This window comes from Crinia signifera, chromosome 2, assembly GCF_055691185.1.
Source record: "Crinia signifera chromosome 2, ASM5569118v1, whole genome shotgun sequence".
Lineage (NCBI taxonomy): Eukaryota > Metazoa > Chordata > Amphibia > Anura > Myobatrachidae > Crinia > Crinia signifera.
In genome coordinates this window covers 348650735-348678427 of record NC_139218.1, presented here as the reverse complement: position 1 = coordinate 348678427, position 27693 = coordinate 348650735, and the positions used below count along the sequence as shown (strand labels likewise).

Sequence of the window (27693 nt, the reverse complement as noted above, 5' to 3'; positions counted from 1 at the left end):
TTCATGATCTCATCTCTGTGTGCCTTTAAAACTGTCCTTTTCTTATGACACACAGAGTTTTGCAGGAAAAATCCGGCTTCTGTGTGAAAGGGGTCGACACGGGAAATACCCGGGTATTTGCTCCTGTGTGAAAGGGGGTCAGCCCCTTGCTGCCTAGTTCTACCTGTATTTTTGTATCCGGGAAATACCTGGGTTTTTGGGATTTTTCTGTCTGAAAGGGGTATCACAAAGCACTGTCCTCTTATCTGATCTTATTTATGCCCAAACAGTATTTTCATCATGATACTACATACAACACTTTTCAAAGTGTCTCCTAAAGCTTTATCAGAGTTCTCTCTCTACTATAAATGAACAAAGCGACAAGGCAATATGTACAAAATATCAATGCTTTATTATCTATAAATACATAAAACATCCTGGTTTTGATATGCGGGGCACTCCATGAACAATAAATATAACACTGTTTATTCAGGGCAAGGGGTTGGTGACTCTTCCAATAAACATCACAGAGGCTGTAAACACAAAAGCCAGGCGTTTCATTAATCCAGAATGACCGATTGTCATTTATAAAAACGATCTTTTGAGTCCTTAATTAAAACCATTGTTTAAATTATGAATCGTGAGCATGTTCTCTTATTCTATCGGAGATTGGTACCATTTGTGCAAAACCTCACTGTCGCTTTGGAAAACCTCGTGGCCAATCAGACCTTTCCCTTGCTATCCTTCCATGGCACTAATTAAATGATAACATACTAGAGCTAAGACTCATTCCATTATGAACCCTACATACTTTGCTGCCTGCTAATCAACATTTGACTTGTTTCTAGCAAAACTTCTCATATTGCGTAAGAAAATAAAAGCTCAAACCTCCTACTGTACATTCATCTTTCTCATCTCTTCCCTTGTGTTTCCAACAGCGTATCCCTGCATCTTCCACGTATCATTCTGGTTCAGGACATTCTAGAAATCTAGAAAACCTGTCTACCATCACTTTAAAATCCTTAAAATGCCATCTGTTCTGTCATTTTTTTTCTCTTACAATCTAAGCTCATCCATGTTATCAAACATCAATCTTCTGGATGCAACAAATCTGTCTCAAATAATCCAGATACAATCACCCCTCACCACCCACCCCCCCTACAGGTTTTTTCCCCCATATGATATCCTCAATCTACAGCTTCAGGATTGGAAGCTTGTATGAAGTGTGGTATTGGGCTAATATAAAGGTTCTCAGTCTGCCCTCAGGGGACATGTTTTCCAGGTCACCTGTGGATTTAAAATGTGACTTGGTTATACACAGTGCTCCTGCTAGGTCTGGCATGTCCAAACTGTGGCCCTCCAGCTGTTGTGAAACTACAAATCCCAGCATGCCTTGCCATAGTTTTAGCATTCTTTAATCGCAAAACTGTTGCAAGGCATGATGGGACTTGTAGATTCACAACAGCAGGAGGGCCGTAGTTTGGACATGCCTGTAGCTAGGTGATATGGAAAACATGACCTGTGTGGGGTCCTGAGGTGGTATTGTCAGGTTCGGCCCTTTGCATGTTTACTGAGCTATATGCTGCTGTTACCATGAAGGGAATATTATTGATACCATTTCCTTGAAGAGAATGTATTGCATTTTAATTTTTTCTTGTGCTGGTCTCTTATCCAGTTAAGCTGAGGTTCCATGATATGCAATACAGCATGGATCACGCTAATTAGCAATTTCATAGACAGAAGAAGTGGCCTCTCTTCTAAGGTGGTTCTATCCCCCACCAGCTCCTTAAGCAACTGTTCAATGTTTAATTGTACACAGCAGCCAAATGGTGCACAAGCTCACCACTCTCCTGAAACCCTTTACACATACAGAGGAACACAAGCCGCTGGATGTCCTCTAGAAAACAAATGTTTTGTACAGGACTGGTTTTGCTTAGTTTAGTCCATGCACCTGAACATAAATACTAGTGCGTATCTTTTGGGTATAGCATTGTTAATGTGGTATGATCATTTTTTTTTTTTTTTTTTGTATGTTGATGGACTATTGATGATTATATGGAAGCCATACAGATCTAGTACAATCACTTTTACATCACGTATTATTAATGTGTACATACACAACAGGACATTAAAGCCCCATCACTGTGTGATGATTTACACTCACATGCACTATATATTTTTAAATAATTTGCTCATATTTTTTTTAAATCTTTTAAGTTCATTTTTCTGATACAACTCCAATCACAATCAAGTATTGCGACCAAAAAGTTTTTCTGTCCTCCCAGTTTTGTTGAATCGTGAATCAAAATAAATCTAAAGGGGCAAATACACTGAGATTTTGTGCTGAGCAATTTATGTTGGGCGATTTTCCTATATCTAGATCACCCATACATGTGCAGAAATCTGTGCTGAGCAATTTTGGCTCACAGGGAGAGGGGCGTTATTAAGCTCTAGATCGCTCGTGCTGTACACAAGGAGCAATGTGATGTTACTTTTGACTACATATGGTCAAGATCTAGTATGCGAATCACCGTCGCTCGGGTGTATACACACGGAGCAATCTGTGCTTCATGTCTAAGCAATCTAGTCAGATTGCTTAAAGTTTACATCACATTATATTGTTTGTCCTGTCCAGGATAGCCCAAACTCTGTATTCCCCAAATCCTCACGGGTGATTTCAGCATCTCAACTCTATAGTACCAACTATACACCACTACTCTTTCCAATTTATACATTCTCTTATTCACACATTTTAATCACAAATGAGCAACAGCCCTCGAATTGGCTTCAAAATGATCTCCTAACTTTTGAGCATTGTGCTCTGCCCAATATTTGTGCCCCACAGCATCCTCTGTTTCCCTTTCCTATAACAGGACTTATTTTCTGGCATTGCATGCTCTCTGGAGTTCCCTTGCTTGTACAGTAAGTTTTTCCTTCCCCCTTTGTATCTTCTACACCAGGCATGTCCAACTATGGCCCTCCAGCTGTTGTGAAACTACAAGTCCCATCATGCTTTGCCACATTTTTGCTATTAGGGAATGCTAAAACTATGGCAAAGCATGCTGGGATGTGTAGTTTCACAACAGCTGGAGGGCCGCAGTTTGGACATGGCTGTTCTACACCATTGCCACCACTTTATACAGAATAGTCATTCTTAATACTGTGTATGCCCTTCTGTTCTAAACAGATACTGTACCTGTGCTGGCTTGTCGTAAGAAAAATAGAAATGGCCTGTCTGCTTTAAAAACAGGCATGCGGGATCTTTTCATCAACACCATAGCTGTATATAAAGGGGGAAAAGAACAAATTAAATTAGACAGGTTAAACCTGTAAGAGATTTGGGTACTTGTGTATTATCACAGCGCCCACTACGGCATTTGCGTAGTGCGCTATTCACGGTAGTGAAATCGCATTGTATTGCATGCCAATATTGTATGGCATGCGATGCGATTTTCCTATGTAATGTATTAACTGCTCTCTGTCAGTGAATACATTACAAAAATCGGGTCAGATAAAAAAATCGCATCGTATGCCATTATTGTATGGCATGCGATCAGATATTGGTTCCGATTGGACATATAATAATGGCATTTAATGTGCTATACAATTAAATTAAATATAATGTCATTTATTTAGGGCCCCCCACTATCCACACCATCCCGAAGTGTGGCGAGCGGCGGTGGAACGCGTCTGTACGACCTTTTCATACCCCCACTGTCCACATCGGCGTGGAGTTGACTTTATATAGTGTGGCGTGTGGACGCGTAATACATGTAACATAATACGCGTCCCCTTGCGGGGCTCGCTACGCTCACCACACTATATAAAATCAACTCCACGCCGACGTGGATAGTGGGGGTATGAAAAGGTCAGACGCGTTCCACTGCTCCTCGCGGGGCTCGCCACGCTTCGGGATGACGTGGATACTGGGGGGGTTGCGTAAATAAATGACATGTCATTTAATGGTATAGTACATTAAATGCCATTATAACAGGTAAAATCGCATCGCATGCCATACAATAATGACATGCAATGTGATTTCACTATGTTTGCGTACGTAGTAAAATCGGGTACCGTGATAAGACACAAGTACTGAGATTTGATATTTTGAACGATACATTTAGTGGCTTTTGCAATGACCTGCGGTCATTTACTGCAGATAGTGTTATCATTGGGGCTATACTATTTTGTTTCAGGCTATATAAAATCCCTGATATATATATAAAAACTATTGGAATTTAAATAATCCGTCATCTTTTCAGGAAATGTTAACACAGGTTTCACTGAGAACTAATTGGATTCTCCAAAATGTAACCAATAAAAATAAATTAAAAATCATTAAAGCAATGGGGCCCAGCATTTTCAGGGTGAGTTTGAAAGATTGTAACCTAATACCCCTTTCACACCAGCAATGCAGAGACAAACCCGGGAATTAAATTCCAGGGACAAGCAGGGACATTCCCGGGTAGGGACCCATTCACACATGCCTTTGAAGCAGGGACAACCCGGGTCGGCACCTTTCACACTGAACCAGGGATGACCCTGCATTTCTATGAGAATAGCATTGAATTTTAGGCTCACATTCGATTATTGATTATTAATAATTAAGACACAAAACGTTTGTAGTGTTTCAGCCTTTGTTTACTTGTATAAAACAAATTAAAAGGCACATGAAAGCATCTTCCCCTCTAATGATTAATAGTTCTCTCACCTCCTCATTTGTCCAAGACATGGCACACATTGCAGGCTTTCAAGGGTTAAAATGAACTTCTGGGGTCTGTGGTGTCACAGAACATGCACACTGTCTCCCTGCACACTGTATGCTGTCTCTGGGTGTGTCTGTGAGTGTCCACCACAACAGGAAGTTGCCCTGCTAGCAAATCAGCACTAGCAGAGGCAACACGGGAAGCAGGGACATGTCCCTGCACCTTTCACACCAGCCAGTAACCCTGGAAAGACTCGGGAGCAACCCTGCTACATAGCAGGGTTGAATTGCCAGCAAATTAACCCGGGAATTCGTCCCTGGAACCTCACACACCAGAGCTAGTCCCGGGTTGTTCCCGGACCCAACCCGGGAATTTAGGCTGGTGTGAAAGGGGTATAAGGGAGATCCTGGTCAGAAGGGGCAGGGAGTTCTGATGGTGGAGAAGATCGGGGCAGCAGGAGCGATAAGGCATTGCTTGAGGGAGCATTAGAAAGATTGTAGGTTGTGTGAGAGTCTAGTCAAGCAGGGCAGGAAGTTCCATGAGTAGTGAGAAGCATGAGAGAAGTCTTTGAGGCTGGTGTGAGAAGAGTGGAGAGGTGAAGCATCGGGATCGATCAATGATGGCAGTATACATGGAGGACATGGCTTGTGCAAGGTACACAAGGGCTTATGGTGGGATGTGGCATAGTCACTCTTATTTATCTGCTTTATAATAGATTTGTCTGTTCCTCTTTAGCCATGTAAAATTTTATGCAGGCAAATTGTGTAAATGGCGTTGCCTCTGTACACTCCATTGTGTACATACCTGTGACTCCTGAGGCTCTTGTACCCCCTTCTGACACTTCAATCTCTGACTTATGAATGGCTTGTGAGATGTACAAGTTGTCATGCTCTGGAAGAAAGTGACATAGGCACATATGATCATTATTATATAGAGATTTATAGAGATCTCTACTTTTGTCAGAACTGCGTTATCAAACCCCCACCCCCCTCCCCCACAATGCTGTTAACGCAATGTGATCTTCTGTCTAAAGTTATAACTATGAATTCAAATAAATGATTACCGGATATCCCTTTAAAATTTGCCTTCATTGGGTCAAATAGATCTGACACTCCCAGGACTGGTAGTACCATCCTTAAATCACTGTAGCTTTGCAATTTGAACCTGAAAGTAAATGTAATCTGTCATTGTATTACAATAAAGTTGATTCAAAACTTATTGTAATGATTTTTCGTTTCTAGAATTACAACCTGTACCACATGACAATAGGGATTTGTTATACAATTAATTCATCCATTAAATAAAATGCCTGCCCAAGATGCCATTATCATAGGATGGTGACTAAAATTGTCTTAAAGTTAAATTATTACCTAGGCAAGAAAACATCCATTTTAATCCTTTTCATGGAGCTGGTCCACAGTGAAATACTTTTTGATGATAGGTTTGATTCAATAGAGTACAATGGTGTGTTCCTGTCTGAGGGACGTACCACAAACATACTGACTGTGTTCCCAAGATATGGCAGCTCAACCACTGCAAACTTCTCATGGAAAGTGGTTTCAAACTGCCCTGCAAAAACATTTAGAATTATAAGTCAGGTGTATACTGTATACTTGGTTATTACAGACAGTATATAAAATGAACATTTGTACGTAAAAACACATACATATACTAAAAATAAATTAATATGTGTTTAGTTGACTATTTGAAGGTGGCCATACGCTGCTGCGATGTATCACAGCAGTATATATCCATCCATTCCCCATTGAGCCACCTGGGCAGCAGGATCGCATGTGGTCTTTTTGAATGTGATGTATAGTATGCAACCCTGCCATCGGGAGGGGGCCCGAATACGGAGATCATATGATCTCTGGATCCGATGCGCATGGGACCGCGGATCGGATGTCAAAGCACATCCGATTTGGCCAGTTTTAATATGAACCATTGGAATCAGATAAAAACAGCCCAAATTGGACCTGTGTATGGGGGCCTTTACATTTCAAAAGCTTAGAACATCTTACACACGATTTATATTTTTTGATGCCCTATGGTTGAAATACAGCACTTAATAATTCCGTAGTTGTAACATTACCGTTTAACAGTTGGAATATTTAAGTTATATCATATCATTCATTTCTTTGTTCTAGTATAGCAGTTCTCAAACTGTGGGTCCTGACCCCAAAGTGGATCCCGGCCTTCTCAGCATGGGGTCACGACTCCATGTTGCTGACCATCAGGCTGATGACTTTTCTAATCTCAGTCAGTGATTCAATGAGTCTGAAAAATCTGTTGAATTGTCTGTTATTTTAGACTCCTCCCATCATTTTGTGCCTCCACAATGCTGCCATGCATGTGCTGTCTGCTGACTACACATGTGGTGTGATGACCTTCTACAGTAACTTGCTGGGGTCCTGTAATTAATTTTATTGTCTTATGGGGTCCCAGAGCAAAATAGTTTGATGACCCCTGCACTAGTATAATAAAGATAATGACAACAATGTTGGAATATTAAACTTTCCTTACCGTAGTTTACATCTGCAGTTTGGTGCATCATGGGAATTTTAACCACTGATCCATCCATGCTAATGAAAGGCAGAGTCTGAGTGTCAGTGAAAGAGAATTTGGTTTTCCATCTGCTTTTGAAATACATTGTGCTCACAAGTGCGATCTGTGTGAATCCGGGACTAAAAAGGCCACAAGGCACAAGCGTCTGTATCCCACCTGTATACAAAACAGTGCGACATTATATGATGACGGTCATTTTGTTAGTGTAACAATATGAATTATTTAAATTATTTTTCATAATGAGCACGGCAGGATGAATCACAGGTAATTCTGTGGTGAAACTGCATTTCTGGAGGATTGGCCACATTGATTGTATGCCCCAAGCTCCAGAATGTATTGCATTAAAAAACCAGTAGACATGTATACAGTGCTCATACAGTGCTCATAAACGCCACTATACATCAGTGGCAAAATGCAATGCCGCATCCCGCTCAGTTGCTGTCTGCATTGGGCGTCAGCTTCCAAGTCTCATACGTTTTATTACATTGTGTGTAACTCAGTGCAACTAGTGTGCGCAGCTATTTATGGGATTTGGTTAAAATGTGCTACAGCAATATCCATGGTAGAGAATGCAGAAACTGGGAGAGAAGTTGCGGAGTGTGAGGAAGCATGCTAGCTTTCAGAAATAGGATGATTAAGTAAAGGAGAATAGAATGCAGGTTAATATACGGTGATGATCTGACAGCGGGAAGGGAGCATGCAGGTTATACTGTGTTGATCTGACAGAGGGAAGTGAGGAAAGAAAGCGTGCAGGTTATACGGTGTTGATCTGACAGAGGGAAGAGAGCATGCAGGTTATACTGTGTTGATCTGACAGAGGGAAGTGAGGAAAGAAAGCGTGCAGGTTATACGGTGTTGATCTGACAGAGGGAAGAGAGCATGCAGGTTATACGGTGATGATCTGACAGAGGGAAGAGAGCGTGCAGGTTATACGGTGATGATCTGACAGAGGGAAGAGAGCGTGCAGGTTATAAGGTGATGATCTGACAGAGGGAAGAGAGCGTGCAGGTTATACGGTGATGATCTGACAGAGGGAAGAGAGCGTGCAGGTTATACGGTGATGATCCGACAGAGATAAGAGAGCGTGCAGGTTATACGGTGATGATCTGACAGAGGGAAGAGAGCGTGCAGGTTATACGGTGATGATCTGACAGAGGGCAGAGAGCGTGCAGGTTATACGGTAATGATCTGACAGAGGGAAGGGAGCGTGCAGGTTATACAGTGATGATCTGACAGAGCGCAGAGAGCGTGCAGGTTATACGGTGATGATCTGACAGAGGAAAGAAAGCGTGCAGGTTATACGGTGATGATCTGACAGAGGGAAGAGAGCATACAGGTTATAAGGTGATGATCTGACAGGGGGAAGAGAGCGTGCAGGTTATACGGTGATGATCTGACGGGGTAGAGAGCGTGCAGGTTATACGGTGATGATCTGATGGGGTAGAGAGCGTGCAGGTTATACGGTGATGATCTGACAGAGGCAAGAGAGCGTGCAGGTTATACGGTGATGATCTGCAGAGGTAAGGGAGCGTGCAGGTTATACAGTGATGATCTAACAGAGGGAAGAGAGCGTGCATGTTATCCGGTGATGATCTGACAGAGGGAAGGGAGCGTGCAGGTTATACAGTGAGGATCTGACAGGGGGAAGAGAGCGTGCAGGTTATACGGTGATGATCTGACAGAGGGAAGAGAGCGTGCAGGTTATACGGTGATGATCTGACAGAGGGAAGAGAGCGTGCAGGTTATACGGTGATGATCTGACAGAGGTAAGAAAGCGTGCAGGTTATATGGTGATGATCAGACAGAGGGAAGAGGAAATGCAGGTTATACGGTGATAATCTAACAGAGGTAAGGGAGCGTGCAGGTTATACAGTGATGATCTAACAGAGGAAAGATAGCGTGCATGTTATCCGGTGATGATCTGACAGAGGGAAGGGAGCGTGCAGGTTATACAGTGATAATCTGACAGAGGGAAGGGAGCATGCAGGTTATACGGTGATGATCTGACAGAGGGAAGGGAGCGTGCAGGTTATACGGTGATGATCTGACAGAGGGAAGGGAGCGTGCAGGTAATACAGTGATGATCTGACAGAGGGAAGAGAGCGTGCAGGTTATACGGTGATGATCTGACAGAGAGAAGGGAGCGTGCAGGTTATACAGTGATGATCTGACAGAGGTAAGGGAGCGTGCAGGTTATACAGTGATGATCTAACAGAGGGAAGAGAGCATGCATGTTATCCGGTGATGATCTGACAGAGGTAAGGGAGCGTGCAGGTTATACAGTGATGATCTAACAGAGGGAAGAGAGCATGCATGTTATCCGGTGATGATCTGACAGAGGGAAGGGAGCGTGCAGGTTATACAGTGAGGATCTGACAGAGGTAAGGGAGCGTGCAGGTTATACGGTGATGATCTGACAGAGGGAAGAGAGCGTGCAGGTTATACGGTGATGATCTGACAGAGGGAAGAGAGCGTGCAGGTTATACGGTGATGATCTGACAGAGGGAAGAGAGCGTGCAGGTTATACGGTGATGATCCGACAGAGGGAAGAGAGCGTGCAGGTTATACGGTGATGATCTGACAGAGGTAAGGGAGCGTGCAGGTTATACAGTGATGATCTAACAGAGGGAAGAGAGCATGCATGTTATCCGGTGATGATCTGACAGAGGGAAGGGAGCATGCAGGTTATACAGTGAGGATCTGACAGGGGGAAGAGAGCGTGCAGGTTATACGGTGATGATCTGACAGAGGGAAGAGAGCGTGCAGGTTATACGGTGATGATCTGACAGAGGGAAGAGAGCGTGCAGGTTTTACGGTGATGATCTGACAGAGGGAAGAGAGCTTGCAGGTTATACGGTGATAATCTGACAGAGGTAAGGGAGCGTGCAGGTTATACAGTGATGATCTAACAGAGGGAAAAGAGCGTGCATGTTATCCGGTGATAATCTGACAGAGGGAAGGGAGCGTGCAGGTTATACAGTGATGATCTGACAGAGGGAAGGGAGCATTCAGGTTATACAGTGATGATCTGACAGAGGGAAGAGAGCGTGCAGGTTATACGGTGATGATTTGACAGAGGGAAGGGAGCGTGCAGGTAATACAGTGATGATCTGACAGAGGGAAGAGAGCGTGCAGGTTATACAGTGATGATCTGACAGAGAGAAGGGAGCGCGCAGGTTATACGGTGATGATCTGACAGAGGGAAGAGAGTGTGCAGGTTATACGGTGATGATCTGACAGAGGGAAGAGAGCGTGCAGGTTATACAGTGATGATCTGACAGAGGGAAGAGAGCGTGCAGGTTATACAGTGATGATCTGACAGAGAGAAGGGAGCGCGCAGGTTATACGGTGATGATCTGACAGAGGGAAGAGAGCGTGCAGGTTATACAGTGATGATCTGACAGAGGGAAGAGAGCGTGCAGGTTATACAGTGATGATCTGACAGAGGGAAGGGAGCGTGCAGGTTATACGGTGATGGTCTGACAGAGGGAAGAGAGCGTGCAGGTTATACAGTGATGATCTGACAGAGGGAAGAGAGCGTGCAGGTTATACAGTGATGATCTGACAGAGGGAAGAGAGCGTGCAGGTTATACGGTGATGATCTGACAGGGGGAAGAGAGCGTGCAGGTTATACGGTGATGGTCTGACAGAGGGAAGGGAGCGTGCAGGTTATACAGTTTTGATCTAATAGAGATAAATCATTTGTACATGTACATGGTGATCACGTCAGGACTCCTCACCTCCTGTGTTCTTGGTCACCCACTGATTTATCTGAGCAGCCGTCCTGTTGTACTCAGTGAAGTTTGCCAGTTGAAGGCTGCTGTTAGTCCACAGTGCAGCATAGTCAGTAAATTGGGCTGAGAGGGGCGTCCCTGTCTGGATAAATAAGGCAGCTGCCAAGTGGATGTTGGTCTCTTGGCTGGAGTCAGTAAGTTCCCTGTGCATGGCTTTCATAAAGTTCTGCACATTTTCATCTGATAATAAACACAGATCACAGGATTAATACATGCAGAAGTGATGAGAGGTTCTACAAAGCTAAACATATCATTACAATCTCCCTCCTACATCCCTTCCCTTTATCCAAGCCAATCATTTGTGACATGTGGTCACTCGGAAATATAGGATGTGTCCCTAATCAAGCAATCTTGATTTATTTAAATGAAAATCCTTTAAGTATTTCATTAAAATCAAATACAGGAATTTACCACTGATTCCCCCTCACTCACACTGCAGGAACGTTTGGAAGTAATGTTGTTATTGTAAATTATTAAAGGATTAAGAAGGTAAGAAAGTTGATATCCTGCCTGGCCAGTAACTAACACTGCCCGGGCTCAGCACAAATCTCTCTGTCAAGATGGGTTTCATAAAGTGATTGGATAGAGGAGACATCATTCATCCTATTCATCCTGGCTGTCTTCTGGCTTTTGCCTACAAAGATAAAGTGTTCCTGAATCTTACTTCAGGGCAGTGGGGTAGATGTATGAAACAGTGATAATGCAGGAGAAGGGAGCCAGAGGAGAAGTGGCCCATGGCAACCAATCAGCTGCTCTGTATAATTTTACATTATGCAAATTATAAATGTTTAGATAGTGGTAGATGGTCAGTTAGATTAGTAATACCATTCAGGTGCATGAAAAGGAGGGGTAATACTGAGTAAGTAATAATCCATGGTTTTCCTCAGCTCACTGAATGGTATTAGTAACCAATCTTTGGTATTGGGTTATATATATTTGTGATAAGCCCCAAACCGTTGTCAATGCTTCTCTGCATGCCTGCCTACCTGACTCTCTCCATGATGGTGGATGGCAGGTGATGACAATCATACATTACCAGGAAAGTCCAGGAACAGAGCATTTTCTCCCTCATGGAGAGGGTCAGGTAGGCAAGAATGCAAAGAAGCCAAGTGGTGACGTGGGTGGGCACTGCCTGCTTCCAACAGTAAAGTCAGTGGGCCTGGCCAGCCTGCGTCATGGTGCCCGATGTATGTACCTCAGCACCCTACCCTGGTCCTAGATTGAGCGTCGCAGTGTAGTGTTAAATATTAATACAACTACAGGGAGGGGGCCAGGGCCTGACAAAACCAATAGGCTAATCAGGCTACAGCCTAGAGCACTGGTTCCTGGGCGAGCAGTGCATGGCCACTCACTGCCCACCGCCATGGCTCTGTGTGGTGTGCGCTCAACTCCTTGGCTGCTGAGGGGCTCAAACCAGTAATGGGCAATACGGTGTGCGGCAATGTGTAATGGGCATTACGGTGTGCTACAATATGTAATTGGCACTAAAGTATGTGGCATAATGTGTAATGGGTACTGCAGTGTGTAACAATGTGTAACTGGCATTACAGTGTGTAACAATGTGCAATAACCATTATGGTGTGCGTAATCCTGGCGAAGTGTGTCTTTCAGATCACACTCCCCGATCGAACACGGTAATGTGATCCTGGGTCCGACCCTTTCACACTAAACCCATGTCGCCCATTTTACATAGGGAAACCTGGGTTTAACACTTCTTATAACCCGGATTGAAATGCCGGGTTGGTCGACCCTGGATATTCAGTTTGGAGCTTCCACATCGCGCCTCCACCCGGCAATAACCGAATGCGATCTGAAAGGGGTATGAGGTGCTCTACCTGGCGCAATGTGTACAAGTGGCACTACAATAGTATGTGGTGTAATGTGAATAACAGACAATACTGTGACACTATTATGTGTCCAGGCCACTTTCCCACAAAGCTATGCCCTAAATTTTGCGCACACTGTTCCTATTTTGAGTATGGGGGGGACAACTCACTACTTCCTTCTCTGAAGCCACACACCTTTTTGAGGTGGTGATAACGCACCAGCCAATCAATGGTGTTTGAAAAATGGCAGTAAGGGCTGATTGGCTGGTGCGCTATCATCTTCCACTTTACCAAGTTTAATAATTCTCCCCCAGTATTTCTATTCACTGTAACTCTCTTTAAGCTTTGACAAATCTCCCCCAGTCAGAAGCGCTCTCACATAGGGGTAGATTTATTAAGCTCGGTGAAGTGAATGGCTTTTATCACCGGCCAATCATCACATACCTGTCATTTTTCAAACCAAGCCTGCAACTTCACAGTTAGGTGTTGATTGGCCGGTGATAAAAAACAGACACTTTATCACTTCACTGAGCTTAATAAATCTGCCCCATAATTACAGTGTGCTGTAGATTAATTTGTGTTTCTCTTTGTTTTGTAGTTAGGACCCCAAAAGTTAAGGGGCAATTGTTCTGATATTCACAGAAGCAGGGCCCCGCTTTAGGCAGCTGTCTAGAATGACGGAACCAGGGGGGGGGGGGCTGCCTATCACAAAATAAAGGCTCTTTGAGGAAGCCATCCATGTTTTACTTTAAAAGGGTGGTGGCATTGGAATTTCTAAGATGCCATCTTCAATTGAGGGGTATGGGTCATTGGGTCAACCAAACAAAAACCCTTGTTGACCTTTCAACTGTTGACCTTCCCATTGTTGACCTAAAGCTTGTATCAACCTTGTGTCCCTGTCAACCTAAAGCCATGTCGACATATTGAAAGTGTCGACGTAAGCCCTGTCGACCTCAGTGGTCGACCCAATGCATGTCGACCTTTTTCATGTCGGCCTAGTGACCGTATACCCACTTGGGTGGTTGAAAAGTGGGTAATGTCGGCAGTGTGGCGCTGGGGGGGCATCAGACTGAAGATTTTCCTAGAGTGCCGGGTAGCCTAATGGGCCATACATACATACTGACGTGTGTAGGGAGAACGTTCCGAGCGATGCTGCTTTGCTCAGATTGCTCAGGTCTCTTAGCACACAGCGCTGCACACCGCTGCACAACACTGCACAGCGCTGTGTGCTGAGCGAGGTGTCAGGGGCAGTGCTCTCCGTTGAGAACACTTGCCCTGATGGTTAATAACCTGTGTGCAGGTTATTAATCGCCACCAGATTCAGACCCGCTGGGCCTTGCATTTGGATCGCTGTGGGGTCTACACACACACAACGATTTTCAGGCATTTTCTGAGCGATATAATACAATATAATACAGTAGTTACAGAATCATAGTTTTCCTTTCATATTCCAACAGCATGTCAGTGTAATGAGGTTGGTTCTTTGCACTGCTATGGGCACAACGTGAAGAACAATGTGATTTAATGATGAATATTGGGACAGATTTTATTTTACAGATGAGATGATCAGCATGTAATGGGCCCCATACATCAGCAATTAATTGTGACAATCCTCAGATCTGGAGATGATTGTCACAATTAATCTTTAATGTGTGGGCTCCCCCTTTTGGCGATCCCGCTCAAAAATTATTCGGGATGGCCAATCGATTGCTGAATCAGATTTTTAAACATGTTTAATAATCTGGTATTATCTGCGGTTGTTTTTTATATGTGTGGGCATTCCCGTTTCGTCTTCTTCTATTTACATTCTGAAAAGAAGTAACATCTGAAATGACAATTGATTGGGCACTTTCCAGATATGAAGATGCAATCTTTAGATGGGAAAAATCTGCCGAGCACTGAAATCTGTAATGTGTGGGCAAGTCAAATAGATTGTAGAAACCATTTATCTTGCCAAAAAATCACTGGATCTGGAAAACTATTAATTGTGATTGCTGATGTATGGGGCCCATAACTGTCATTTATCTAGTCCAATCTGTAATATGATAGGTAGACTCTCACTGGTTGCTATGCGCAAATTCTCCACTTGTCCTCTTTATAAAGTTTGATACATATCCGCCTATATCTTTACCAATATACAGTAACTTTATGTATTACACTACTGATATGTTGTAAAATTTACATTACCATAAACATTGTATCCGAGGGCATTTTCTATCTGAGTGAAGGTGCGTCCTCGAGCCCCGAACTGCATGAGCCCCAGAGAGCTGGCTATGCTGCTTGGGGAGACTACTAGATTGGTCCTGTTCTCTATGTGCACCAATGCCTTGTACAGTCTCACCGCAAACTCTGTGCTCAGCTCTTGGAGTCTCTCAGACATGTGGCCGGATCCCTGGCTGAGGAAACACGAACACAGAAGCCCCAGCAGCACACACAATGGAGGCATGGGAAATGAGTTCACAGCCAGTCTTACAGCCTGGGAACACATCAATAACATAGTATTATTATGGTTTGTGCATGTGAATATATACAAATTCATACATAAGAAGAGATAGCTGTGACTGACATACTGCAAGCTACTGTAAATGGAGGAGAGAGAGAGAGGGCCAGATGTACTAAGCTTGAAAAGTGATAAAATGGAGAGTGATAAACAACCAGCCAATCAGCTCCGGTCTGACATTTTTCAAAGACTGTCTGTGACATGGCAGACAGGAGCTGATTGGTTGGTTGTTTATCACTCTCTAGGTTGTTTATCACTCTATGGGCTTCTAACGCGACCCACCGCCACCCCGCACCGACCCACAGCCGCCCCGCACCGCCCCCCGCCGCCCCGCACCAACCCCACCTCAACTGTGTCCAGGCAGCACAGAGCTGTGCTGCGCGGTCCTGTGACCTCCTCCCTGCACTATGATCCTCTTCCGGGTGCAGGGAGGAGGAGAGCCTGGCGCAGCAGCAGCAGCGCCGGGTAAGGGAGGGAGGGGGGAGCTGCTGTCTCCCACCGCAAGAGCTGTCCTTTGCCATAATTATCGCATATGTTACAGCATACAGTATGCAATAACTATGTTAGGGATAGACGGCAATAGAGGGTGGTAAGGTGGGGCGGATGTTAGAGCATCCCCCCCAGAGAGCGAGAGGCCCTTATTCTGATCGGTGCGGCCGGAGCCGATTATGCGGCCAGGACCGTGCGTGCGAAACCCCGCCTTCCATACGGATCACCAACTCCGTCCGTATGCGGTAAGAAGCTGTCCGAACGGACCGCACGTGTATTTCTCATGAATACACCTCCTCCATCTCAGGGAACCTCCCCCATCATTCGATGGTCGCAGACCATCGAATGCAGGACCGAGTGCTCCACCAGCACCCGCAACCTCAGACCACACGGACATTTTTCCGTGCAAAAGCAGAGATCTGGGCGGGCAGCTGACATCCGGCGATGTCATATGTCCGCCCCCTACACGTGCGTCACGGCCGCATTACCATACGTACGTCCAGCGTTTTCATGGGAACTCCCATGAAACGCGGGGCGTATACATATGGTTATGAGCCCAAATAGCCCTTCACGCCCCTCTCCACCCCCTGTTCGGAGTGTTCACATATCATGCGGATTTTGGCCGTACGCCCCGCTCGCACATGCGCAGAGACGCCTCTGCACATGCGCAGACACAAAACATCGGCGGGCCGAACGCACGCGGATATATCCGCACCGATCAGAATAAGGGCCAGAGAGAGAGAATTTTGTAAAGTGTGGTTATTTAGTTTAGAAGTGAGGATGTTTCCTAAGCTGCTTTGAGAGGATAATAGGTAGAATCTGGTTGCTATGGGCAACATCTGCAATTCTAAAACAGCACTTTAGCAAATAAACCCCAGTGAGTTAGGTTTTATTTTTGATTAGCCTATAATGTGGCAAATTTAACTTTAACCGCCCTGCCCCAAAATAAAAATAAAAAACCCATAGGGCTAACTGATGAAAATAAATCCACTAATAATATTTTATAAATAAAATATATATTATTAAATACATATTAGCACGTACAATTATATTGTAAGCTTGTGAGCAGGGCCATCCTACCTTTTTGAATATCTGTTAATACCCAGTTTGTTGTATCACTGTCTCCAGTTGTAAAGCTCAACAGAATATGCTGCGCTATATAAGAAACTGTTAATAAATAATAATATTGTAATCGCTGAAGATCATTTTATTAAACCAGGCATGTCCAAGCTGTAGACCTCCATCTGTTGTGAAACTACACATCCAAGCATGCCTTGCCATAGTTTTAGCATTCCCTAAGAGCAAAACTGTGGCAAGGCATGGTGGGACTTGTAGTTTCACAACAGCTAGCGGGCCATAGTTTGGACACGCCTGTCTTACGCTGTACTGAGAGTGTCGTCTTTTGCAAAATTTGTATAACTAACTAGTTTGCTAAATGTAAAAATATAACTGCATTGATTAACAATTATTTATACAATGCTAGGATATTCGGTATCGCTTTACAAATATTTAGGTACTCTTTACCTAGCACGGCGCCCACGATGTCCATCGCGGTCATCGGGTGTAAAAAATCGCGGGCATTTTTTACACCCACGAGGGGCGGCGGTACGCGTCCTCCGACCTTTTCATACCCCCACTATCCACGTCGGCGTGGAGTTGAGAATAGAATAGTGTGGCGAGTGCAGCGAGCCACCGAGCCCGAAGCGTGGCGAGGGGACGCGGATACCTGTGAAGCCCGCGTAGGGCCGCGTTTACCTGTGAAGGTATCCGCGTCCCCTCGCGGGGCTCGCTGCGCTCGCCACGCTTCGGGCTCGGTGGCTCGCTGCGCTCGCCACATTATTCTGTTCTCAACTCCACGCCGACGTGGATAGTGGGGGTATGAAAAGGTCGGAGGACGCGTACCGTCGCCACACTTCGGGTTCGCGTGGATCGTGGGGTGGCGTTAAAAAATTGAGGGGGACATTTCACTGCTAAGGATGCCTATTTGGGCTCTGTGGCCCATTTAACATTGTTTCCTATGGCAAAATCGCGGGCATTGAGGCATTGAAGTGAAAAATCGGGTGCATTGAAAAATTTAACATTGATCCCTATGGGAAATCGCGGGCATCGCGTCGGTCGCGTCGCACCCGTTACTTTAGTGCATACGATGGATGCGATGCCCGCGATGGGCGCCGTCCTAGGTAAAGAGTACCAATATTTATTTATTCATTAACATTCACTTAGCTAGATATTCTCTGTGAAGTGCTGCCGAATATGTGCTATATAGATAATATATAATAACAATAATAATAATAATAATAATAATACATTTATAACAAAACTAATATTGGACATTGCCAGAAAATTGTGCTTGGTAACTGGGAACAAAAATGTAATAATACAAATGCAGCAGCTCAAAACTGTAATTTTTCAAGCCCAATCTGTAACTTGACCGTTAGGGGCTGATTGGCTGATGCCACTTTATCACTTCACCAGGCTAAATACATCTGGCCATCTGAATTCCATCTCAGACAATTTGCCACTACTTAAAATAAGGGGCCAAATATAATAGGGTGTGCAATCATTTATAGGCAAAATCAACCTGGTTATTCAGTGTAAATGATTGCCGCTTGAAAAGTGAAAACTTTCCTAAAATCTCACATTTTCTGATTAACACACCCTATTGGTCCATAAGGCTTACATATTACCTTAGCTATGTCTAGGTGACATATGGGTTTCTTTACTAAGCCCTAGAGAGAGAGATAAAGTGGAGAGGTGTAAAGTACCAGCCAAAGCCATGTTAAAGTTAGCGTTATGAGCTGGTTGATTGGTATTACTTCTCGCTAAGTGTAATCTCTCTCCAAGGCTTAGTAACTAGACCCATAACGCATAGAGGCAATACCAAACAACCAACTCATAACACTAACTTTAACATGGCTTTGGCTGGTACTTTATACCTCTCTATTTTATCTCTCTCTGAGACTTAGACAATAAACCCCTATGTCACCTAGTAATCTGTAGACTTTAACTTTTAGGTAGTGGCAAATTGTTCCATTGGTTCTGAAGTAGATGTAATAACTAGAGTTAAAGGGCAGCACAGCCAGCTGCAGAGCTACTTACAGTTGTGTTGTGCTGCTCTGTCCCTCCAGATGTCTGTCTCTCTATGAATCTGTCCAACACCGTGATGTGAAGACAAGTCAGGAGACTGTATGGAAAGGCTAGTCAGTGACTGCAGTCACTATAGGTGATGTCTGTACCACTCTGCTCAGATCCCAGTGTACTAGTGGCTCTATATAGAGCCAGGCAGAGAGGCAGGTCACTAATTAGCAAATCCACTGGAACTTGCACATTAAGGAACTCTTGGGGATGGAGTCAGCACATTTTAGGGAACATTTACACGGTTGTATGACTTAATTGTACTTCAACAGATCATTAGATGTGGCTCTAGTATATAAATAGAATACATTTCATCATTGTCTATTCCAGGGCTAGGTCATTATTTATAGACAAGTTCTAAATAGACAGTAACATGAATGCATACTGTGTTATTGTGTATTTACACTAAATTGTGTCCACTGTTTTAGATTTACTTTGAGATGATCGCAGTTGTGTGTATGTGGTTTATTCATTACAACATTTTACAGAAATGGAACAATTTATGTAGAGATGGGAAAATTCTCCAACAAGTGGGTTTGTCACCATTCGTTAACCTTTTGAGACCATCTCTGTGAGAGATGGTCAAAATATCTGCTAAAAGTGCCGGTGTCGCTCTTATTTATTATATAAATGCAAATAAAAAATGTTGCGTGAAAAAAAGATTATATTTCCTATATAAAGTAACATTACAGGTCATTATGATGAATAAAAAATGTTTAAACATAATCAATAGAAAAATCTAATACCCCTTTCCCACTGCAGCTCTTAACCGGTATATTGCCGATTTTTTAGTCTTTTAAAAGGGGGAAAGTGCCCATACATCACCTCAATCGATTGTCATTTCAGATGTTACTTCTTTTCATAATGTAAATAGAAGAAGACGAAACGGGAATGCCCACACATATAAAAACAACCGCAGATAATACCAGATTATTAAACATGTTTAAAAATCTGATTCAGCAATCGATTGGCGATCCCTATTAATTGTTGATTGGGATTGCCAAAAAGGGGAGCCCACACATTAAAGATTAATTGTGACAATCATCTCCAGATCTGAGGATTGTCACAATTAATTGCTGATGTATGGGAACCTTTAGAGCTGCAGTGTGAAAGCACCAGTCTGCATTTACCGGTTACAAATAACTGGTATTTGCAAACGGGTAAAAAGCAGAGTCATTTTTTATGCAGTGTAAACGGCTCTGAACCGGTATATAGGACTAGGCAGTAGCTATGAGAGCACAATGCATATGTAATGAGCGGCTCATTCATATGCACTGCGCTCATTACATATGCACATATGTAATGAGTGGCTAATTACATATGCATTACGCTGTCTTATAGCTACTGTCTGTCCTGCTTTCACACTGCAAACCTGCTTGAGACCCGGTATTTATGTGCAGTGTGAAAGGGGTTTAAAACGGTAATATACCGTTTTAAATACCGTTTCAAAATACCGGGTCTGAAACGTTTGGGCAATGTGAAAGCAGCATAACTTCTAGAACAAAAGACCAGTGGAAACATAGCATTATTTACTTCACACGTGCACAAAATAAATAAATAAAAATATTAAAGGCATTCTATATGTAAGACCTGACCTTTCACATAAAAGTGTAATCACCAAGAACACATTTTTGTACAGCACTTTTCTTTTTTTAATTGCTTTCAGCGTTGCACACACACGGTGAGATTTTTGCAGGAGATTTTGACTAGATAGTGAAAATCTCCTAGGTTAGCTAAAATCTCCCAAAATTTACTCTCTCTGCACGTTACATCTGCCCCACCTGCAGTGCACATGGTTTTGCCCATTTTGAGAACAAATTTGTACTGCGATCAGATCTGAATAATGGCCAAAATCTCTAGTGCATCTAGCCAAAATCTCTCTCTAAATTGCTTCGTTAAAATTGGTCATTAGCCAATATCTCACCATGAGTATGGGGCTAGTGGGTGAGCAGGGCATTACTACTACTGGATCAAAGCTGGTTTTCTATAGGGTAGGTTCATAAACCTTAATGTAGGAAGTAAATACAGAAACTGTGAGAGTGAGATGCTGGCTTCACAACATAATTTTACTTCACTGGGGGACACAGCAGGAGCACAGCCATCAGATGACCAGCTGCCCTTACCAGAGCACAGATCACCGGTTCCTGGGTGCAGGTAAGTATTACTTTTTTCTTATTTTTTTGTCTTACTTTTTGTTTTACAGTGATCAGCCTTCATGTCTATCATACATGCTGTTCACAAGCTGCATTTCTGAGCTTAAGCTGGCACTACATTAGAACAACCTGCATATGATCTCAGTAGTGTACGCAGGGGGGGTTTCTGAGTACCCAGAACCCCCCCCAGGAGTCTAAGGACCCTCAGCTGAAAGCTGAGGGTCCCCTCTTTCCATGGGTATAAGAATTGTAAAAATCGGCCACTGGGAACCGGAGATATCTGACTTCAAAGCAGTGGTCCCCATCCAAGCCTGTTAATTGTTATTCCCAGTCAGATATTTCAGGTTCTGTCTGACTTAGAGTTTTTCTGAGGATATATTCCAAAAGCTGGGACTCTTCCCATTTGATGGACACTAGAAGCTTGTCTCTACTGTTCCCAGAACCAGAGATATCAGCCTTCCAGCAACTGGTTACTGCTCCAGCTCCACACACCTTGTATGTATTATTATATACTTGTGGGCAGATTGCTCTGTCTCCTGAACTCTGATCCCCTAGTCCCCAATACCATTTGGTAGGTGGGATTCTCTAGTTTTTCCATTAAAATCTAAGAAATCTATTTCCGGGAACTGGAGATATCTGCAGTCAAGCAAGCTGTCCTCCCACCAGAAAATTATGAATAATGAGCCCACTCCACTATATTAAACATCCTCTACCACCCTGGAAGTTATGTATCAGGACCCCTTCATTCAGCCCAATGCCCCCTTCTCCCACTCCATCTCCCACCATCTGTGCAGTAAAGGGGAAATTAGTGGAAATTACTGATCCAGGCCCTACATGCAGAGAGGTTGATATAATACCCCCTACCACCCGCAGGACATCAAAGCTTCCCCTACCGCTGGAGGATCGGTAGGGGCCCCAATACATTGCTATGCCCAGGGGTCTACACTGCTGTTGACGCCCCTGTATGTATGTATATATGTGTATATAATATATATATATATATATTTATATATATATATATATATATATAATTTATTATTATTATTATTATTTATATATATATATTTGGTCTATCTATAATACTTTAACTGACCCGGCATATACTGGGTCACCTAATTGTCCATCTCCGTGCTTTGCTCCACCCCTCTGGAAACCCCCTTCTGAAAATCCTGCGTTTGCCACTGGATCTGATCATACGCAGGTCATAAGAGCGGTCAAATGAGCGATTGTATGTTTTTTAAAAGCACATCCGATCTGCTTACGACTGCAAGCAAAGCCGATGGATCATACATGCAGCACATATGATCTGAGGATCGACCTTTCAACCCACGAGACAGCGCATCGTACAGATATGCCTCATGATGTGCACACAATCCATCGCATGACCCATCAAAATTATCGTTCTGATGTATGGCCACCTTATGTCTACACTGTCAGTGACAAGGAAGGCTGTGCATGACTCTGGGAATTGGAGGTATGCCCTATTAACATTATCTGGAGATAGCATTAATATCATAAAATTTTTTTTACAATTTAGTTTTTGCAAATTTGGTCAGATCGCATTTCCCAATACAAGTACAATCTGATTAATAAAACAATGCAAATTTAAGGGCTTGGAGAAGAACTTTACCAATTCTCTAATTGCCCATAAGTACATTTAGATGATATGTAAATAATATGATGTAATGTAAAGAGTGTGAAAACCACTTTTCATATATTTGTAGTAAAAAAATGTTTTGCTAAATATTCCCATAGGAGAGAAAATGATGGAAGGTGCAAGGATAGCTCTAGGGGAGAATTAGCGCTATGAGTTTAGGACCATTTGTTGCAAAGATTTACCAACAAAGTTTGTACAATTTCTTGAAAGACCGCATAGGCCACTGTTCTGTACTCAGTTGACATTAACCATTTTTCTATATGTATGTTTTACCTATTATAAACCTATAAACTAAAGACACAATTATTTCTATAAATGTATATTATACACATGGGATACATTAACGATCATAACTATAATACCATCCATGTATCCTAGAAGCATGTTTTCAGGAATAACTATGGAAAAACATCTTTCCACAATGCAGTGGCGTAAGTTCGTTACAGTTGACGGAGGCAAGATATATATTGGTGCCCCCCTACACACACACAACCCTATATAACCTTATATAAAATATATATTTCTGTTCAGAAATATCGCTAGATAAATAGATAGGTAGATAGATAGAGTACACATATATTTCAGAACTCAGCCACAAAAGCAATATCGTTGGCTTTTAAATAACTGATTTAAACTTCTAGGGGAAGGAGAGGTGCCCCCTTGGGAGCAGGAGCCCGGTGGCAGATTACTCTATTGCCTCCCAGAGTTCTGCCTCTGCCACATTGTCTCCTCACATGAGCTCAGAAGGGACCTCAATTGGCAGATTTTCAGGTAAGTTACTATTGACTCTTGTCAGTCAGTATCACCCAACACCCTTGGGAATTTAATTTATTTATTTTATAAATAACTCTGAAATGTGTTTTCTAGCACTAGAAAACAAGGTACTTATGTAATATCTGGGCTCCCGTTTTTCTTATGAGACCACGTCCCCTCGCGGGGCTCGCCACGCTTCTGGCACGGTGGCTCGCTGCGCTCGCCACACTATATAAAATCAACTCCATGCGTAGTTGGATAGTAGGGGTATGAAAAAATGGGGTGCATTTAACATGGGAGCCCAGATAATACATAAGTACCGAAAACGCTATTTGACCCCATAGATGTTAACATTTGAGGGTTGGGAGCTTTCCAGATATATACCGTAGGTTGAGTAATTGGTTTTGAGCTAAATCCCCTAAAACTGTGAGAACTATATGAGATAATTGAGTCTTCCATGTCCCCCTCAGATACCAGGTTTGTCCTTTTATAGCTGAATCAGCTTTTGCAGGTTCTGTAGATTTTGATATTGCATAATCACTTTCTGATTGCCCAAGTGAAACACAGATGATTGTCGTTGCTCATTATACTGTAAAACAATTTATGGTATTTGCTGGATTCCACATTCCATTATCCATCTCTGATATTCAGCTATCTGTTGTTCACAGTCTTTCCAGTTAGCAGTAATTATGTGCAGAGTCCTGGTAAATACCTGACCTTGTTAGGGAAGGTCGCATGAGAAAAACTTTGCAACCTTCAGTTTGCACTGAGTGGAACAGAACTCTCATTTCAACTGAGCATTGGAATAGCCTCGAACAAGTAAGATAACCATTCATATTGAGTAGATTTAAATAGTAATCAAATATATCCAAAATACATCTGTTCTTTGTTGTTAATAAGAATGTCCCAGACACCCTGTTCCCGGTACGTTTGCATCCAGACTCCCATGAAAGTGCCTGGGAGATAGATTTTGGGGAAACCTTAAATAATGAAGATTGGCATGATATCTAGAAAATGCATACAAATGAATTTATAGATGGTATTACATCCCTACTCGACTCAACAGAATGCACCCAGACAAATCCTCTTTGTGTCTGATGGAAGGTTTCTACATGTATAGTGGAGTTGCTCCAAATTAGCCCCCGAATGGAAGGAAATTGGGCCCTAATTCTGGTTCACTCGCAAAGGCAAATTTCTTCTAAAATGGACAAAACCATGTGCACTGCAGGTGGGACAGATGTAACATGAGCAGAGGGATTTAGATTTGGGTGAGTTATTTTGTTTCTGTGCATGTAAATATCGACTGTTTTATTTTTACACTGCAATATAGATCTCACTTTGAAGTAAAACCCCACCCAAATCAAACTCTCTCTGCACATGTTACATCTGCCCCACCTGCAGTGCACATGCCCATTTGAGAAGGAATATGCCTTTGCGATTGAACCAGAATAAGAGCCTTGGTGCTGTAGGTATCGAGTTTCCTTTTAGGTCTAAATATTTTCTCCATCTGCGGCATCTCGTCACCAGAATAAATTATTTTCTCATATAGTTTTGGCAGCCAGATGTATCATGGCCTCAGCATGGAAGTCAACCGTGGTTAAATAATTGCCAAAAAAATTGCATACCGTTTCTACGGAATAGAAAGGATGTACAATACAAAGGCATGCATAGGCATTAAGGGGGATCTAAATGTATGCATGTAGGATAAGTGCGAAAAGAGTGTTGTGGAGAAGAAGAGAAAATTGCATTATATTCAGAGGTGAGCGTGTGCATCGGGTCTCTTGCACCAAGGATAGGGTTAGACTAGTTTGTGGTGTTACTGATTAAGATGGCTACTTTCACCAGTAGATGGATGGGGGTGGCGTGCTGGCATAGAGGAGTCTGTATCTGAATACAGGCAGAGATCTGTATTTATTTCCGATCACGCGAAAATTTCTAGGTATTGCGTTTACTGAAGACCTGACATGGTCTGCGCGCACCGCCATAGCAGTTAGAAAGGCCCAGCAACGCCTTTTTTTCTTGCGGAGACTCAGGGCAGCGGGGTTACCTAGGCCAATACTTGTGAATTTCTACTGCTGTGTAATTGAAAGACTATTAATACCCCGTTCTCACTGCAGGCAAATTCCCGGGTCTATCATGTCGAATTTGAATTTGCCTTTTAACACAGGTTTTTCTGCAGTGTGAACGGGTTGCATACCCAGATCTCATACACGGGTAAAAGCCTTTTTTTTCCCTGTGTTTGAGATCCGGGTATGCAGACACGGGTTGACCCGTTCACACTGCAGAAAAACCCGTGTTAAAAGGCAAATTACCGGGTAGAACTTCTTCACCCTGGAATTTGCCTTGCAGTGAGAACGGGGGTCCGTCCCAAGTGTTCTGACTGTGGTTCCTTAGACAGAGTAGTTTAGGCTGCAGAAAAAATTATTGGCCATCCCTTGCCTAGGATTTTTTTCTAAAAGGAGTAAAGTTAAGGCTAATAAAATTATTTTAGATTCTAGCCACCCTTGTCATTCTCTTTTCTCCCTGTTACCTTCTGTAAAACATTATAGATGTTTAGGTTGCCTTACTAGTCGGCTGTGTAACAGTTTTTTTTCCTTCTGTTTGAATCATAGTATGTGATCTGTGAGTATTTCCTTCTTTTTTCTCTTTTTATGGAATTTCACTTGTGCATTTATTTTAATATAATAGTAACAATAAAAATGATGGTTTTTTTTGTATGCATCCCTGAATCAGGCTCATAGTGATCATAGTTGCAGCCCTACAATTGCATGTATCAGGACTACTCAGAATCAATGTTAAAGTCATCTACTTTATCTATGAGTGCTTCTATTTATTTATTACCAGTTATTTATATAGCGCACACATGTTCCACAGCAAATATAGTAGAACACTCACATCAGTCCCTGCCCCAGTGGAGCTTACAGTCTATATTCCCTACCACATGTACACGCACACACAGACAGTCTAGGGTTAATTTTGTTGAGACTGAGAGCCAATTAACTTACCAGTATATTTTTGGATTGTGGGAGGAAACCGGAGTACCCAGAGGAAACCCACGCAAGCACGGGGAGACCACTGAAGGTCCACAGCGCTTAGGTCAACATCCGGAATAGGTCTACATGGCTAAGGTCAACATGTGCGACAGGCAGTATTTCATGCCCTTCCATCCAATATGGCGTGGTGGGAGTATAAAATAGTGCGTCTGAAGCATGGCGATCGTAGCGAGCCATGCAAGGGGAAGCGGTATACTCAGACATTGCCCATGTCGACTATATCGACATCAAGGACAATTAAATGTAAAAAAAACTCATATCGACCTTACAATTGTCGACAGAATGCTTGTGTAGAACTTCCAACTCGGTCGCCCAAACCCATGTCGACCTATTTCAAGTGTCAACCTAAGCCATGTCGAGCATAAGTGGTAGGCACAATGTATGTTGGGTGGACTAATGACCCATCCCCATAGCTGGCCAGCTTCCCATGTGTACAATAACCCATTTACAAATCTTTTTATACCTGTGTGATACTCTCAGGGGGTTATTCTAGCTGATTGGCTCAGATGAGAATTCGCATCCTTGCGAGTCAACCAGATCCCGCCTTGCGAAAGGTGGTACGCCGGCCCGCCATTCGCACGGCGCATATGTTCGCACAGCATGCAAATGGTAGTTTTACATAAACATCCATTCGCAGCCTGCGGTGGAACACCCACATCATTCGCATGAGAAAGCCCAGAGTTCCCACGGGAATGCCCATGAAATGCAGGGCATTCCTTTATGCTAATGAGCTGGGCCGCCGCCGCCGCCCCCCCCCCCCGTTCGCAAGTTTGTTTGCCGTGGGCGCACGCACCCAGCGCATGTCAACAAATATCATCTCCGTGCGAAGGAACGCGGCCCTGTGAATGAACCTGAGTAAGGTCCTAAATACAGTATGTGCTTCTGATAACTGTGAGGGGCTGTTTGCTTGAATCTAGTATGATATTATTCTCTGACGTTGTGTATTACACAAGTGAACATGTAAGGTTCTTACCACGTTCTAACCTCTAGTGAACTACTTGTACACACAGGAGCTGTCAGCGTGGATTAATCTGATCCTAATTAGACTTGCGGCTATTTGGTGGTTGGGCAGTAGTGTGCTGC

General features: G+C 43.2%; 1 protein-coding gene across 1 annotated transcript; it reads right to left on the bottom strand.

Moving 5' to 3' along the window:
• Positions 1 to 370: 370 nt before the first annotated feature.
• Positions 371 to 15265, bottom strand: SERPINE3 (serpin family E member 3). Its single transcript, XM_083169707.1, has 8 exons — positions 15058 to 15265; positions 10991 to 11224; positions 7209 to 7406; positions 6056 to 6254; positions 5749 to 5849; positions 5490 to 5576; positions 3176 to 3259; positions 371 to 512 (listed from the first exon to the last, which is right to left on the bottom strand). Exons 1-8 carry the CDS (start codon positions 15248 to 15250, stop codon positions 469 to 471), a joined length of 1140 nt encoding a protein of 379 aa, XP_083025833.1. The 5' UTR covers positions 15251 to 15265; the 3' UTR covers positions 371 to 468.
• Positions 15266 to 27693: the final 12428 nt, after the last annotated feature.